Genomic DNA, 15,654 nt, shown 5'->3' with positions numbered 1-15,654 from the left:
ACTTCCACCAGTCATTACAGATTATGTTTTCTAGGGTTACAGAGAACAAGTCTGATCCCTTGTATCCCTAATATCCTACAGGAATTTGAAGTCACCTCTTCTCTAAGTTAAAGATTCCTATATACTTCAGCTATTCCTTAGATGAGCAATTTGTTGAATGTGATTATGGTTTTGAGGACTCTGACCACTCTTTTGGGTGTGTTCCAGTTTGTCAGTGTCATCTTTAATGTGGTATCTGGAGCTGAACATATTGATAGATTTCAGTTGATAGATTGATAGTTTACTGTCACCTTTTTCTTGACACTAAGTGAGATATAAGAAAAAAATAAGCTCTTTAGACAGCTATGTTATACATTTGAAGAACTTATGTATTTATTTTTCTTTGTTCTAAAAGACTGCATGTTCAAAATTATGAATTGCTTTTCTTTTTTTAGGATTTTTTTTTTCAGTTTTCTCCTCACCTGGGTTTCTCAAGCTCTTTATATGCATTAATTAGCAAAAGTTTATATTTTTTCAATAAAGACCAACATTTAAAAAAGATTTTCTTACACATCACTACATTTCAGTTATTCTTTATACTAGAAAATTTAGAGTATATAGATTGAGGAAAAAAATATTTCCTTGCTTTGAATATTTTTAAGTCCAAGTTAGAGCAAAGAGAGAATGTTAGATACATCTGATTGATTAAATGTGTGAATTTGTTAGAGAAAATTAAGAGACTCCTTTGCAATACAGCAATTGAAATTAGTCACAGGTAAAGGGATTGAAAAGTGCTGACTGTGTAAAGGACTTGTCCATAGTGGGGCAAGAACCTTGTGTTAATGAATTCTCAATGTTGGAGGAAGGGAGGCAGTTAATGGGTAGCTGTAAATCCTGATGGACTCATGTTTAAAGTTATTTACTTGTGTTTTCAGTTTTAATTGCTGATCTGCTGATTTACATACCTGCAGTGGTTTTGTACTGTTGTTGCTTAAAAGAAATCTCAACTAAGAAAAAGGTAGGTTTTCAAGCAGCCTGACAGTTCGTCTCTGAAATGTATTCTTTATTAGTCTAACTATTAAGTATAGACCTTAGAGAAGCCATGCTTTTGGAAAGAGAGTAATTAGGAATATTGTATCTTCTATCAATTTTCACTTCAAAAGCATCAACTTATCTTACAGTAATTAATTATTTTAGTGTACTACTAAGATACACTGAATTTTGGAAGTTATGTACTGTTGAACTACATGCCTTGCTGAATTTGTTACTTTACTGGTAAAGCTGAATTTTGAGCTGGCTTGTGAGATTGACCAAACTGAAAGGCATTTTGAAAAGTTGTTGTATATTCTTAATTCATAGTTATCAAATATTATTTTTGATCATTTTAGATAGGTTAACATTAGATTGACTTCTCCAGTTTGTGTATCTGAAAGTACTTCCTCTGACAAAACCTTTTAGTGGTTTTGTTTTTCCTTTTTATGGAAGTGTCCAATGTCACCTTCATGAAAACTTCATTGTCTAAAGAGTTGTATTATAAAAATTGAATATTTTATGAAAAGAAAGTGTGACACCTCTGGAAAAGGGGAACATTTGCTAATGTGTTAGATAAAAACCACACTTTTACCCTGCTTGATTTGTGTAACAGATTACTTTCTTATCTCACAATATTTTTCTTTACAGATTGCTAATGCATTATGCATCTTGCTGTATCCAGGCCTTATTCTTATAGACTATGGACATTTTCAGTATCCTTTACTAATGCAGAAATGAAGTCAGTTGCATATTGTGAAATCTAGACTCAATGTGTACATTGCTGTCGTCTAGTAATGTCTTATTTGATAGAGTGCTTGCTTATATAAACTATTTCACAATAATATAAAAGAATCTCTTCACTAAGCTTTTATTTGAAAGGTAAAGTACAGATTTATTAAAAGTAGAATTGCTTTTTCATGTTGTTTGGGAACAAAATGTTGGTAAATGATTAGCTCTTTCTGGGGTGTTGGAAAAAGAGTGCCAAGTATGGTTATACTCTAGTAATTCTAAAGTGTAACATGTCTTCTATCCTTTGTAAATGTTATCTGACATGAAAAAAGGAGAATGATCTTACAGTTTTATGAGTTAAAAATTTTTTTTTCTATCAGATAGTAGTAGCTAGAAGCTTCAGGAAACTAAAACTGATAATCAAAATATGGCTTTTATATGTGTATTTTTTTGATGCCTAAAATAAGGAACATTCAAACAAAGCTTAGATGAGAATAAATTGATAAAAATCTGTATATATCTATCTAATTTGTCTTATAATATATTGAATGTTATTACCTGTCTCCATCTCTCTTAAAGGAAAAAAAGACGACATTACACAGCAACATGATTATTTAATTAATAGCTTTTCCTTTTGATGCCAGTCTTGTTTTAGTTATAATAACACTAATAGGTATATCTATCAAAGGACTTACAAATAAAAGATATTCAAGTCTGTAGTTGTTTTTATCATATATTTTATATTCTGTCCACTTTACTAATTTAGTTTTTAAAAAATTTTGACATTGTTTATGGGATCATGGCTATCAGATACTCTGATAATATCAAGAACAGTGATAGAAAAGGAAAAAATGTTATCTACCAGAGTTTTAAAACTATATTTACTTTGAAATGTGACACTCATGCAGAAAACTATGCAAAATATAAATGTACAGCTCAGTGAGTTGGCAAACTACCACTCATGTCAAGAAATAGAACATTACTAGTATCCAAAAACTACCCTTGTACACCTCCCCATCCTTCTCCCTCCTCCTTTCCCAATGGTACCCCTGAACTAACTACTAATCCTATAGTTTTCCCCTTTTTTGAATTTTATATGAAAGGGACAGCATAGTAAGTATTCTTTTGTGTTTGACGTTTTGGGCTGAACATTTTGTTTATGAGATGTATTCATGTAGTTGTGTGTAGCTGCAGTTTGTTAAAAAACTATGAAAGTGAATTCAGTGTTCACTTTCATTGCTTTACGATATTCCATTGCATGAATACATGTAATTCTATCACTGAGAGAGTAATTTGGGTTGTTTCCCAGTTTGGGCCATGACGAATAATGCTGCCATGAACATCTTATAAATATCTCCTTGTACATATATAAACATTCCTCTTATGAGTGGAATTGTTGAGTTATAGAGTGTGCACATGTCCATTTTTAGATAATCCCAAGTTGTTTTTAGCAGCATGTACCAATTAAGACTCTCATAACAATGGTGTAAGAGTTCCAGATGCTCTACATCTTGACCAACTGTCAATGGTTTTCGATTTAGCCATTCTGGAAAATTTGTAGTAGTATGTCCCCTGTGATTTGAGTTAAACTCTGAAGGCTTTCAGGCATATGTTATCTTGTAAGGATACATTTTTTTCTTTTGAGATGGAGTTTCGGAGTTTCGCTCTTGTTCGCCATGCTGGAATGCAATGGCGTGATTTTGGCTCGCTGCAACCTCTGCCTCCTGGGTTCAAACGATACTCCTGCCTCAGCCTCCTAAGTAGCTGGGATTATAGGCATGTGCCACCACACCCTGTTAATTTTTGTATTTTTAGTAGAGACAGGGTTTCACTGTGTTGGCCAGACTGGTCTCAAACTCCTGACCTCAAGTGATCCACCTACCTTGGCCTCCCAGAGTGCTGGGATTATAGGTGTGAGCCACTGCGCCTAGCTGTAAGGACACATTTTTTAACCATTATGTACTTTTCTCATTTGCAAAATGTGGATAATAGAAACCCTGACTTTGTAAGCTTAGTTTGATAATTAAATGAATTAATATTTGTAAAGCACTTAAGACAGTTCCTGGGAGACACTAAGCATTATATAGGCATTTGTTGCTATTACCACCATTTTTGTAATTTATTTTTGTGGTTCTGAAATTTTACAGTGATTTGTTTAGACGTAGGTGTTTTTCACAATTGTTTTGGATATCCAAACTGTATATGGGTCCATACGTTTTGAAGACTCATGTTCTTCTGTTCTGCTAAATTCTGTTATATTATTTCTTTGATGATTTTCTCACTTTTTTCTTTCTTGAGCCTATTAGTCAGATGTTTGATCTTTTGCATCCCTTTGTCTTTTGTTTTATGGGTTGGGTTATCTTGAGTTTATCCCCAACACTTCTATCGAATTTCATTTGTATTGTTAGGTATATTTTTAATTTCTAATTAGAATTTACTACTTTTTGTTTTTTTTGGTAAAGTTCACTACTGTTCCCTGAGTGATTTTAATTCTTTCACGGTCATTTAGTTTCCCTTTCATTTCGATTCTTTTTCTGTCATAGGTTTTCTATAAATGTTTATTTTATCCTAGTGTATCTATTTTTATTTAAGAATAAGGCAAGAACACCTGCATGTGACTTCTATATATCATTGGTCCACTGTAGGATAAGTGGGGAGCAAGCTGGCCACCACGCATTGAGATGCTTAAATGTCAGAATGTGGAGGGGTTTGCATTATAGTGCTAACCTCTACACTGGATAGTTTAGTTCATTTCTTCAGAAAAATATGCCCTCTTTTGTTGCCTTGGGGTAAATGTTTGGTTGCCAGATAATCTTTGCATGGGAGTGGGGTAAGATAAACTCTAGGGATTTTCAGTTAATCTCTTGTTTTCTTCTGCACATACTACTCAAAGACTGTAACCTACTTGGTGTTTCCAAAGTTCTCTAGGGTCTTGCAGGGTGGATTGGCTTTTTGCTACCCTGAGTCTCCTCTATGTATACTCTAAGCTGTGGCTTCCTTCATCCTATTTTATTTGTTATCACTTCTGTCTTCCAGAAATATGTTGAAATCTTTATCTATTATAACAGATCCTCCCATTCTCTTTATGGCTGTGAATTTATACTTTTTGTTTGTTTGTTTTTGTTTTCTTGCTCTCTTGCCCAAGCTGGAGTGCAGTGGCATGATCATAGCTCACTGCAGCCTCAACTTCCTGGGCTCAAGCAGTCCTCCTGCCTCAGCTTCTTGGGTAACTAGGACTCCAGGCTTGCACCACCACACTCGGCTAATTTAAAAAATTTTTTGTAGAGATGGGGTTTTGCCATGTTGCTGAGGCTGGTCTCAAACTCCTGGCTCAAGCAATCTTCCTGCCTTGGCCTTCCAAAGTGTTGGGTTTACAGGTGTGAGCCACGACTTCTGGCCTGAAATTATACTATTAAATTCCTTTTCTTATTATTTTAAGAGTCTCTCGGGAAGGAGAGGAGGTAAACATTAGTGCCTAGCTCACCATTTTGAACTGAAAATCTAATTGTGATATTGTTTTAATTAACAATGTTGTTAGTTGCTAATTAAGTACATATATTACTTTATACTATTAATATATATAATAGAGGAAGTGTAGTGATCTCAGTAAATTTTTTTTTTAATTTGCTGTTGGAACATTGTTTTATTCTCTAGATTTTGGTATAATAATATTGTGAAGTAATCTAACAGAAACAAAGCTATGTTTTAAATCTTTAGAGCTCTTTTAAACCAAAACAAATCAGTTGCTGCTTAGCAGTAGATTTAATGTATTTGATGCTGTTATACATAATTTCATGTTTGTTTATCACTTCAGTACTTTGAATTTCTATTGGGAAATAGCTTTCATTGTATATGTTATTTTAAAATCACATAAGAGATATGCTATGAGCTTGCATTTCATAGAGCATATCTCTTGTGTGATTTGCTTTTTAAAAGCTCTATCTTTATAAAGATTATTGAGATAATTTCCTTGACACAGGAACATATATAATTCTGTGAGTCTTGGCTTTGCTTTGTGGGGTGTTCTTGGAGTATCTTGTGACTGCGACCTCCTAGGGTCACTGGCATTTTGCTTAGCTATAAATTATAAACAGATGGAACTTTACCACGCCTTGCCATTTTTTTGCTTTTTACTTGGCAAATGTTTTAAAAAAGGCCTCAAAGGAAAGGGGTGAGTGACTTTTGAACACTAGAATCCAAAAATTTACTTCAGATAATTTTTTTGGCATACTTACTTGCAGTAAGATGATCTTTCACTTTGCCTTTTGGTGATTTCTTATAAATATTTTGGCTGTAGGGTATGTGGGAAGAGAGAGATGAAGTCATGTTCTGTATTTTATTTTAAATTTTCCTAACTAGAGAAATATTTCAATTCATGTATATTTACTGGTAGTGTGGATTGGGTAGTTAGAACTTTGCTGTAGGATTTTATCACTTTAGAGCTTACTACATTATATACTTATTAGAAATACATCCCCATTTGATATTTTTCTTCATGAATGCACTCTCTTATTCCTATAGGAATGGCATCTAACATAAATGTTAATTAGGATGGTGATAACAGTCCTTTTGTTGAAGTGCACATCTTAGCTGTTGTGAATTTTTTACCTCTGATTTGAGCACACTCCCATCTTAAGCCTATATTGGTAACATAGATTTGGCATTACTATACATGTGCATGTATTATGTTCAGTGAGACTCAGGTTGATTTTGCAGAATTACTGACCTTTCCCTATCTTACTGCCTACCTTTGTTTTTGTTTTAGGTTTGTGTTGCTAGTTAAGCTAGCTTGTATTGTTGTGGCTTCCTTCGTTCTCTGCTGGCTGCCATTCTTTACAGAAAGGGAACAAACCCTGCAGGTTCTAAGAAGACTCTTCCCGGTTGATCGTGGATTATTTGAGGCATGTTTAAACACTTTCCTCTCCTTTCTGTTACTGTACCTTACCTGTGACCTTTAGGGGTTTCATGTAGAAGGTACAAGGAATAGGAACTTCAGCTACTTTCCTCCTGTAATCATTCCTTGCCAGTTATTGCTTGATTGATTAATTGATTGGTTGAGACAGGATCTTGCTGTTGCCCAGGCTGGAGGGCAGTGGCCATTCGCAGGGGTAATCATGGTGCACTACAGCCTTGAACTCCTGGGCTCAAGTGATTCTCCTGCCTTTGCCTCCCAAGTAGCTGGGACAACAGGGTGTGTGCACCTTGCTAGTTATTTAATCCATTATATAACCCCTAGCTCAGGTGGCATTTTTTAGTATGTTACATCAATAGGTAATATTCATGCCATCATCAGATCCATAATTCAATTATATGTTTTTGTAATGAAATAGGGTTTGTAATGAAAGACAGCATGAGAAGTTTCAGCTACTTAATTTTAACAGCTGTGTAATTTTTTGGTGTATATTCTGTTTTTAGTCTTAGAAAATTATTTGTAAAACTAATAATCATGTTGCTTCAGGAAGATCTCATAATTTCTTATGAGATATATAACCTTCATCCATAGTAATTTTTAATGAGAATCTGTCATTTCATTTCATTTAATGCTAGTTTAATCACTCTTGTTAAACTTTTATTATGTGAATAATTTGATCATTTAGATTTGGTAATTAAATTAAACAAACCATTTTTCTGAAACAAAAAGGCCTTTTAATAAAGTTAGACAGAAACAACATATTTATAGATAATTTGCTAGCATTTCTTTTAAAAATAATTTTAAAAGCATATTTTCCTAAGTTTTGAATATATAAATTTCTATAGAATATCTTTCAGTAGACTTATAGGAAGATGGAACCAGCATTTTGAAAGCGACTAAGATGGGAGTTTGGTGTTGTGAAGGAACAGAAATGTGTGACTGTGTGTCAACAGGATGATGGTAGTGATGATCTAAATAATCACTATTGTTACAACCACCACTTAGCAGGTGCCAGACACTTCCATGTAATTTTATTTGATCTTTACAGTAGCTTTGTGGTAGCTATTGTCTCCACTTTACAGATTAGAAAACTGAGGTCAAAGATTCCTATAACTAGTATGTAGCAGAACTGTGACTTGAACTTGGAAAATTGTTTTCCTAACCTCTTCTTTATATAACCTCTAACACTTACATAAAGAAAAGTTTAACTCTCTATGTAAGCTGCCTAATTATTTGCCTTACCTTCCATTTCAGAAATGGCATTTATCATGATAATTATAAAAATGAGTATCAGACATGTTTGATGGTGTTGCCAGTCTCTTCCATTCACTTCTTGCCTTCAAAATCTGAAAAGCATTTTCTTTGATCCAGCAGAGGAAAGTGGGATGATATAGTTGTCAGTGATAGTTACTTTTTTGATGTTAAGTCTGCACAGCTGTAAGTCAAGCAGCTGTGTAGAGAACGGATTTCACCACCAGGAGAGCTGTAGTTACAAACTTAATTTTGAAAGTGATCCTAGCACAACTGCTAATGTCTTTAGACTTTTTGATTTATTAGCAATTAGCTCTTGTCATTGCTAGTAGCTAGCAGGTTACTCTGTTACTCTAAGTAAATTCAGTTGTGTGATAAAAATGGGTCAAATGTAATATGTATTCTATAAATTGTAGAAAAAACATTTCTTAGAAAAATTTCCCAAGATGAATGACTTCAGTATTCAGGGATAGTGCGCTGCTCTTTGAAAACTATTAAGTATTTGGGAATGTCTGGATTATGGTGGGCCAATGCTTTTGATCAACTGCCCTGCACAAAAATGAAAAATGCTTGAGACAGTGTATGCGTATATGTTTATTCCTAGAGGATTTAATCTATTTAGTTATAATTGTGACTAAAAGTTTCACATCTCAAAAAGTTTATTAGAGATTATGGGCTGTACTTCATGGGTTTTAATATTTATTTCAATTATACCAGAATGTAAAGCTAACAAATCTCTTTTAAGGATAAAGTAGCCAATATCTGGTGCAGCTTCAATGTCTTTCTGAAGATTAAGGATATTTTGCCACGTCACATCCAATTAATAATGAGGTAAGAGAAACAAAGTTTGTATGTAGTATTTTATAAGTTACTCTTTAAAAGCATTATGGTATTATTTCATTTATTTGGCATCATTAGGCAATGAGGTGTTTTTCTTTTCTTTTTTTTTTTTTTTTGAGACAGAGTCTGGCTCTGTCACCCAGGTTGGAGTGCAGTGGCTTGAGCTCGGCTCACTGCAGTCTCTGTCTCCTGGGTTCAAGTGATTCTCCTGCCTCAGCCTCCGGAGTAGCTGGGATTACAGGCGCCCGCCACATGGCCAGCTAATTTTTGTATTTTAGTAAAGATGAGGTTTCACCATTTTGGCCAGGCTGGTCTCGAACTCCTGACCTCAGGTGATCCACCCACCTCGGCCTCCCAAAGTGCTGGGATTACAGGCATGAGCCACTGCACCCAGCCAAGGTGTTTTTCTTTAGAGGATTTTCCACATAAAAGACCTATTGCTCTGTACAATAAAACTCTTCAACTTGAATTATTTTATGTGAAAATTTCTGAATTGTTACCTTGTTCTCTCCTTGAACAGAGAGTACATTAAATACGATTAATATTATGTTGAAGAGTCATGATATTCAGTGTGTATCAGTCAGGATCAATCCAAGAAGTAGGAGTAGGAGATCACTGTGTACTGTGTGTGTGAATTCGTGACAAGGAATTGGCTTATGCAGTTGTAGGGCCAGCTAAGCAAAACAGAAGTCACAAGGCAAGCAGTCAGGAGGGAATATCTAGGGGGGAAGGAAGAGCAATTCAGACCCAGATGCTGTTAGGGAAGGCCTCAGCCGTCTTTTAAAGGGCTTTGATTTGATTAAGTTAGGCGCCTCAGGACAAGATCCCTTTTGATTAATTTAAAATCAGCTGAGTAGGGGTTTCACATCTGCAAAATTCTTTCACAGCAGATTAGTGTTCAAATAGCTGGGAGATGAGATGGGTGTGGCTTCTCTGTCTTCCAAATCTTATGAGAATTTCCCTTGTAGCCCACCCTAACAAAGGCATACAGGAAGGGAACTCTAGGGACATTAGTTCAGCCTAGCCAAGTTGACGAGTCAAAATCTACAACTGGGAAAAATCAGTTATTGTACTAGGTTATATACTTGTTTTCAGGGCTTTCAGGGGCTATTTCCCATAGTACTAAATGGTTCCAGGCCACTTTGCTTGTTGAGTCTGTCTGCTTTTTCTAGTTCTTTTTCCTCCCACCCATTAGCCATCATTAGGAGAAGCTCTAGTAGCTTCCTGCTCCCTTTCCACCTTGTTCTTTATGATTTACCATGGGCTTGAAAATCAGATAATCAATGTTTGTGAAATGAGGGCTAGAGAGACTCTTTTGTGAGTAAAGTTTATGAATGTTTGTGTTACAGATATAGCATTATCTCTTATACTTCATTATGTTTTCTTATTTTGAGTGTTTGATAATTGACCTTCAACTATGTATCTTTGTATATTTTCTATACATGATATTAAATACTAAAATAACAGAAGCAATATTTAGTTTTATCATGTTTGGTCTATATTATGTAATCGTGTATAAAAGTATATATATATCAATGTGTAGATTTTGTTTAAATGTTATTTCATCTTTAAATTTAATAAATAAAAATATAGTTTGAAATAAACTTAAGTTGATAAATAATATGATCCTTATATTTAAAAAATATTTCCTTATTTAAGCTAGATTTATACCTCTACAAAGAAGACAAATATTTGATTTGTATTAATTTTTTAGCTTTTGTTTTACGTTTTTGAGCCTGCTTCCTGCATGCATAAAATTAATACTTCAGCCCTCTTCCAAAGGATTCAAATTTACACTGGTAAGTTTTTCATTACTTTAGATACTTAATTCTTGCCACAACTGATCTTTTAAAAATTATTTTCATGGTCTGCACAGGATTTATTGGGTTGGGAAACAAGACATTCATTTATTTGGCAGACATTTATTGGATGTTTCCCATACTTAGCTTCTGTGTTAGACACTAAGCTAAGCAATCAATACTCTTTCAGTTAATTCAACTATTTAATTTGTTTCGTATTAGTTAATGAGGGACTACAAAGTAGAAAACAGTGGCAATGAACTTAAGTAGCTTAAATAGTTATGCTATAAAACAGATGGTATTAAGTTCTATCAGGTACAAATGAAGTCCTATGATGGTGTGGGAAAGGGAGATATTATCTCGGGGGGAGATTTTAGAATGCTGTTTAGGGCAAGTGGGATTTGAGCCCAAATTTGAAAGTGGGGCAAGGTTAGAACAGCAGGTTATATAGCAGAAGAGAAGTTCAAAACAGAAGGAAGAAGTTGAAGGTCCAGAGATGGGAAAGGACACAGGATATTCTGGGAATAGCTATTAAACAATATAACTTGTGTGAGTTTTGTGTGTATGTGTTGAGAGTAGGAGAGGATATAGTGAAAGATAAGGGTAAAAATTGACCAAATTATTGAAGACCTTGAAAATCTTGGTTGAAAAGGTTTGGAGTTTGATTTGTGTGCAAGAGAAACTAAAAAATATTTTTGAGAAGGGGAGGGGGCAGATCTCTGTTTTAGGAGGATGACTTGTGTCAGTTTGAAGATGGACTAGGTGCATTTTCTACAGTTTAGGGTTTTTCTGAGTAGCTTTACAAAGTCTTCTTGGTTGTGTTTCTATGGCATTTAAAATTTTGTTCCTGTGTGCCATGGTCTATAAAATAACATTTAAAAAATACCTTTTAAACTATCAAGAACATTTAGTTTCTGAAAACAGTAAGTCCTACTGGACTTATGTGAGGCAACATTTAGAAATTAGGGTTCCAAGTCTGGGACTGCCATGTAAGTACGTTGGATAAAAACAAGCCAGAAAAGAACATAACAGTGAAATACTTCAAAAGTGCATCTCATTACCACAATGCAAAAAGGATAGCTTTATGTTCCTCTTTTCTTTTTAATTATCTTTTTATTGATGATTTGTGTTGTTTGATTCTGTGAATGAACTCTGAGCATACCAAGTCATCTGTTGTTAATATTCTATTGGATAGTTAGAACAGAATGGATATGGTGTAATGCTCTGATGTCTTCACTAGGCTTAACCTGAAATATCTTCCAAGCTTGTGATAGATTGTTGTTTTTCTAGGAAGTAGAATGCTAAATAAATGTACAGTTCAAAGATAATAGAATAGAATTTCAGAGTTTGGGTAACTTTAGCAGTGTTAGAGATGATTACTTTTAGGATTATAAGCCAGAAAAAACATTTTCTTTTTCTTAGTTTTGTAATTTTTTTCAGTTTGGTATGTTTTAAAAGAAGCCATTGTGTTAAAACTTTTTAAATGTAGGATTTTTGTTATTTTGTTTTTGTTAATCATGCTTTGAATTCTTACTGTATACTTCTGAGAGTTTTAAGAACATTTCCCATTATAATTGTTTTAAAAGTATTTTCCTTTCAATCATGTTTGCCTGAATTATATCTCAATATAAATCTATAATTGAGGTAACTGATAGCATGAATACTGGTGTATGTATAGCAGCAAAAGGATTTATATTTAATTTTTCAGGTATTGAGTGCCTTCTCATATGCCAGGTCCTCCTCTAGGTACTGGCATGTAAAGGAATGACAGATGACATCCCTGCTCTCTTACTTGGGGCCTTCCATGCTAGTGGCAGGAGAGGGACAATAAACAAGATAAATCCATTAACAAGAAAGCATCTGGGAGTAATGAGTGCTATGAAGAAAGTAGTGTTGGCCGGGCACGGTGGCTCACACCTGTAATCCCAGCACTTTGGGAGGCCGAGGCAGGTGGATCACCTGAGGTTGGGAGTTCAAGACCAGCCTGACCAACATGGAGAAACTGTCTCTACTAAAAATACAAAATTTGCCAGGCGTCGTGGTTCATGCCTGTAATCCTAGCTACTGGGAGGCTGAGGCAGGAGAATCGCTTGAACCTGGGAGGCGGAGGTTGCGGCGAGTGGAGATTGCGCCACTGCACTCCAGCCTGGGCAACAAGAGTGAAACTCCATCTCAAAAAAAAAAAAAGTAGTGTTATGTGAAAAGAGAGCTGATGGAATGAGGTTAGGGGACACTTAGATTGAGTAAAGGAAACCTTTCTAGAGAAGGTTTCTATAGTTTAGGGTTTTTCTGAGTAGCTTTATTATTAAATATTAAATTTAATAATTTAATATTTAATAAATTATTAAATTATTAAATAATATTTATAAATATTAAATATTAAAATAGTATTTGAGCCAAGAAGTGAATGACCAACCAGAAGGAGCCAATCACAAGAAGATCTGGGCCCTGACTTGATAGAATCATATTTTTCCTTAAGGCAGGAACACATTTGGCAAAAGGAGATGAATGAAGTGGCTGCTGTAAAATGAGTGAGGGAGATACAAGAGATGAGTTGGAAGGGAAGGCAGGAACCAGATCTTGTAGGCATTGGGATTTTTTTCTAAGTATAATAGGAAGCTATTGGAGGATTTTAAACAGGAAAATTACATGATCTGATATAGTAGCTGTTTGGAGAATGGACTATCAGGAGGCAGGAGTGTTACCAATTAGGAGATTATTGCACTACTACAAACATGGAGGGTGGCTTAGACCACTCCTCTGCCACCCTTAGCAGAGGGGAATGGAGAGAAGTGGATGGATATTGTATTTAGGAGGTGTTGTAGATAGCATTTGCTGATGGGTTAGATGTGTAGCATGGATAAGATTCAAGGTTTTTGCTTGAGCAACTGGATAGTTATCCATATCTAATTTGCAGAATATAAACTTCTCAAAATAGATAATTTTTTTAAAACTCTAAATAGCACGTTATTAATTTATAAAACATTAATATATTTTATTGAAGTGCATGTTTTAAAACACCAAAATAGAGTTGTTTTGCCGGTTTTAGATTCTGACCTTCTTGTCTTTCATGCTTTTAAATTTAAGTTGTCCGAGATTCCAGGGGAGGATGAATGTATGATTGTTGTGTCTGAGGTATTTACTAGTTCTGTTTATTAATAACTGAGTTGTGATGAACTTAGATGGTTAAATAAAGCTTTATAATCATTGTTTTTTGAAAAAATATGTCAATTTTTTAATTTGATTAAAATATGCATACTAGTGTTGTTTGTATTTTACTTCTAAATAGAGCTTTAATAAACTTTTTCATTTGAAATGATTTTTATTTAGATTCTATAATTAACTATATATGCTATTTCACAAGTTGTTATATCTCATTTCCCCCCCTTTTTTCTTAAAGGTTAGCTGTGCACTATCATTCTTTTTATTTTCTTTCCAAGTACATGAAAAATCCATTCTCTTGGTGTCACTGTAAGTAGAAACATTTGAAATATGTGTTTATTATGTGTTTATAGTATAACTTTATAATTTACATACAAATATACATTTGAATGCAAAACAAAACTACACAAATGTTATCTTTGCATAAAATGATTTCATAGTCATTTTTTTCCAGAATTTTTGATTTTCTTTATAAAATGTATTTTAAACTGAAAAATTTTGGTAGAATATTATTGACATAATAGTAATTTCTTCCTGTTCCTTCACTTATATTTTCTACATGCTAATAAAAAATATATCCTTCAAAGAGGTTTTCATCAGATTGGAGCCTGTTTGTCATCTTTGCTTTTTCATTTCATTCATTTCCACATCTATTCAGTAGCCTTCTTCTTTCCATTTACTTCCATGGGGTCTTTTGTATGTTGCCTTCTTTCTCTTTTTTGCCACAAGCTTAGTTTAGGCCCTATTGGCAATCTGTAACCAGACTACTTTGTTTTAGAAGCATTAAATTTTTTTCCTGGTGTTCATAGAAAGCAGTGGATGACAGCTGGGAGTATGATATCCTAATATTAAAATAGTATTCACATAGAACCCTTTGGAATACTGAAATCCTCCTCTAGGTCAATCCCAACCCACTACTGCTCTACCCCTCACCCTATGTTCACTAGGATCCTGTGGAAGATACATGTACAGAATGACCAATGACAAATGGCAGGCAGTATTGCTTTTATTAGGTGGAGCTTTGGACTAAAACCTTCGTGCAGAGCTGGGCTGGCCTGTGTGGAAGGCTTCTTGGCTCTAAATAAAACAGTCTCATATCATTGTAGACTGGGAAGACTGCTTAATGCCATCCTCTGAGGCCCAAACCTGAGTTAGAGCTTACCACTATTATATGAGGCTAGGCTGACCCTACACAAATCACTGGTACCAGGGGATGAAACTGTGGAGAGGCATTACTTTCAAACATGTATTAATATATTTCCCCAGAATTTATACTCATAGAAAGGCAGCTCATTCAGGACCTATAATCTGACCAGATTAGTTCTCAGACACTGAACTTCTAGGGGTTCATTTTTTACAAATGCACCTAGATTATTTGTAACAGTGCATGGCTTTAATCTATTTTTGGTAAATGGTTTTACAGTTTGCATTAAAAGTTCCTTTTGGGCTGGACCTGGTGGCTCAAGCCTGTAATCCCAGCACTTTGGGAGGCTGAGGCAGGCGGATCATGAGGTCAGGAGATCGACACCCTCCTGACTAACACGGTGAAACCCTGTCTCTACTAAAAATACAAAAAAATTAGCCGGGCATGGTGGCGGGCACCTGTAATCCCAGCTACTTGGGAGGCTGAGGCAGGAGAATTGCTTGAACCCAGGAGGTGGAGGTTGCAGTGAGCTGAGATTGCACCACTGCACTCCAGCCTGGGCGACAGACTGAGACTCTGTCTCAAAAAAAAAAAAAAAAAATTAAATAAAAGTTCCTTTTGACCTGGTCCCAGCTAATCATATCATTAAACAAATATTTCATTCAGTAAATATTTATTGAGTGCCTTCTATTTATCAGGCACTGTTTTGTGCACGTGGGATATATTCCAGACAAAAATCCCTGCCTTCTTAGCTATCATTCTTAAAGATAGACACTTATTAAAAAAAAAAGAAGTGAGTGTGTTAG

The 15,654-nt window shown here is 34.8% G+C and overlaps 1 protein-coding gene across 1 annotated transcript in view; it reads left to right on the top strand.

The window, feature by feature from the left end:
• ALG6 (ALG6 alpha-1,3-glucosyltransferase) overlaps positions 1-15,654 on the top strand; it is a 69,274-nt gene that overhangs the window by 37,701 nt on the left and 15,919 nt on the right. Inside the window, exons 6-12 of the mRNA XM_016919768.3 lie at positions 915-997; positions 1,660-1,724; positions 5,726-5,911; positions 6,506-6,641; positions 8,649-8,734; positions 10,458-10,542; positions 13,943-14,013. Coding sequence (XP_016775257.2) covers positions 915-997; positions 1,660-1,724; positions 5,726-5,911; positions 6,506-6,641; positions 8,649-8,734; positions 10,458-10,542; positions 13,943-14,013 — 712 coding nt within the window. The remainder of the gene's footprint in view (positions 1-914; positions 998-1,659; positions 1,725-5,725; positions 5,912-6,505; positions 6,642-8,648; positions 8,735-10,457; positions 10,543-13,942; positions 14,014-15,654) is intronic.

The sequence above is a fragment of the Pan troglodytes genome, chromosome 1 (assembly GCF_028858775.2).
Source record: "Pan troglodytes isolate AG18354 chromosome 1, NHGRI_mPanTro3-v2.0_pri, whole genome shotgun sequence".
Lineage (NCBI taxonomy): Eukaryota > Metazoa > Chordata > Mammalia > Primates > Hominidae > Pan > Pan troglodytes.
Note: the sequence above shows the minus strand (reverse complement) of the source record. Positions and strands in the feature narration are given on the sequence as shown.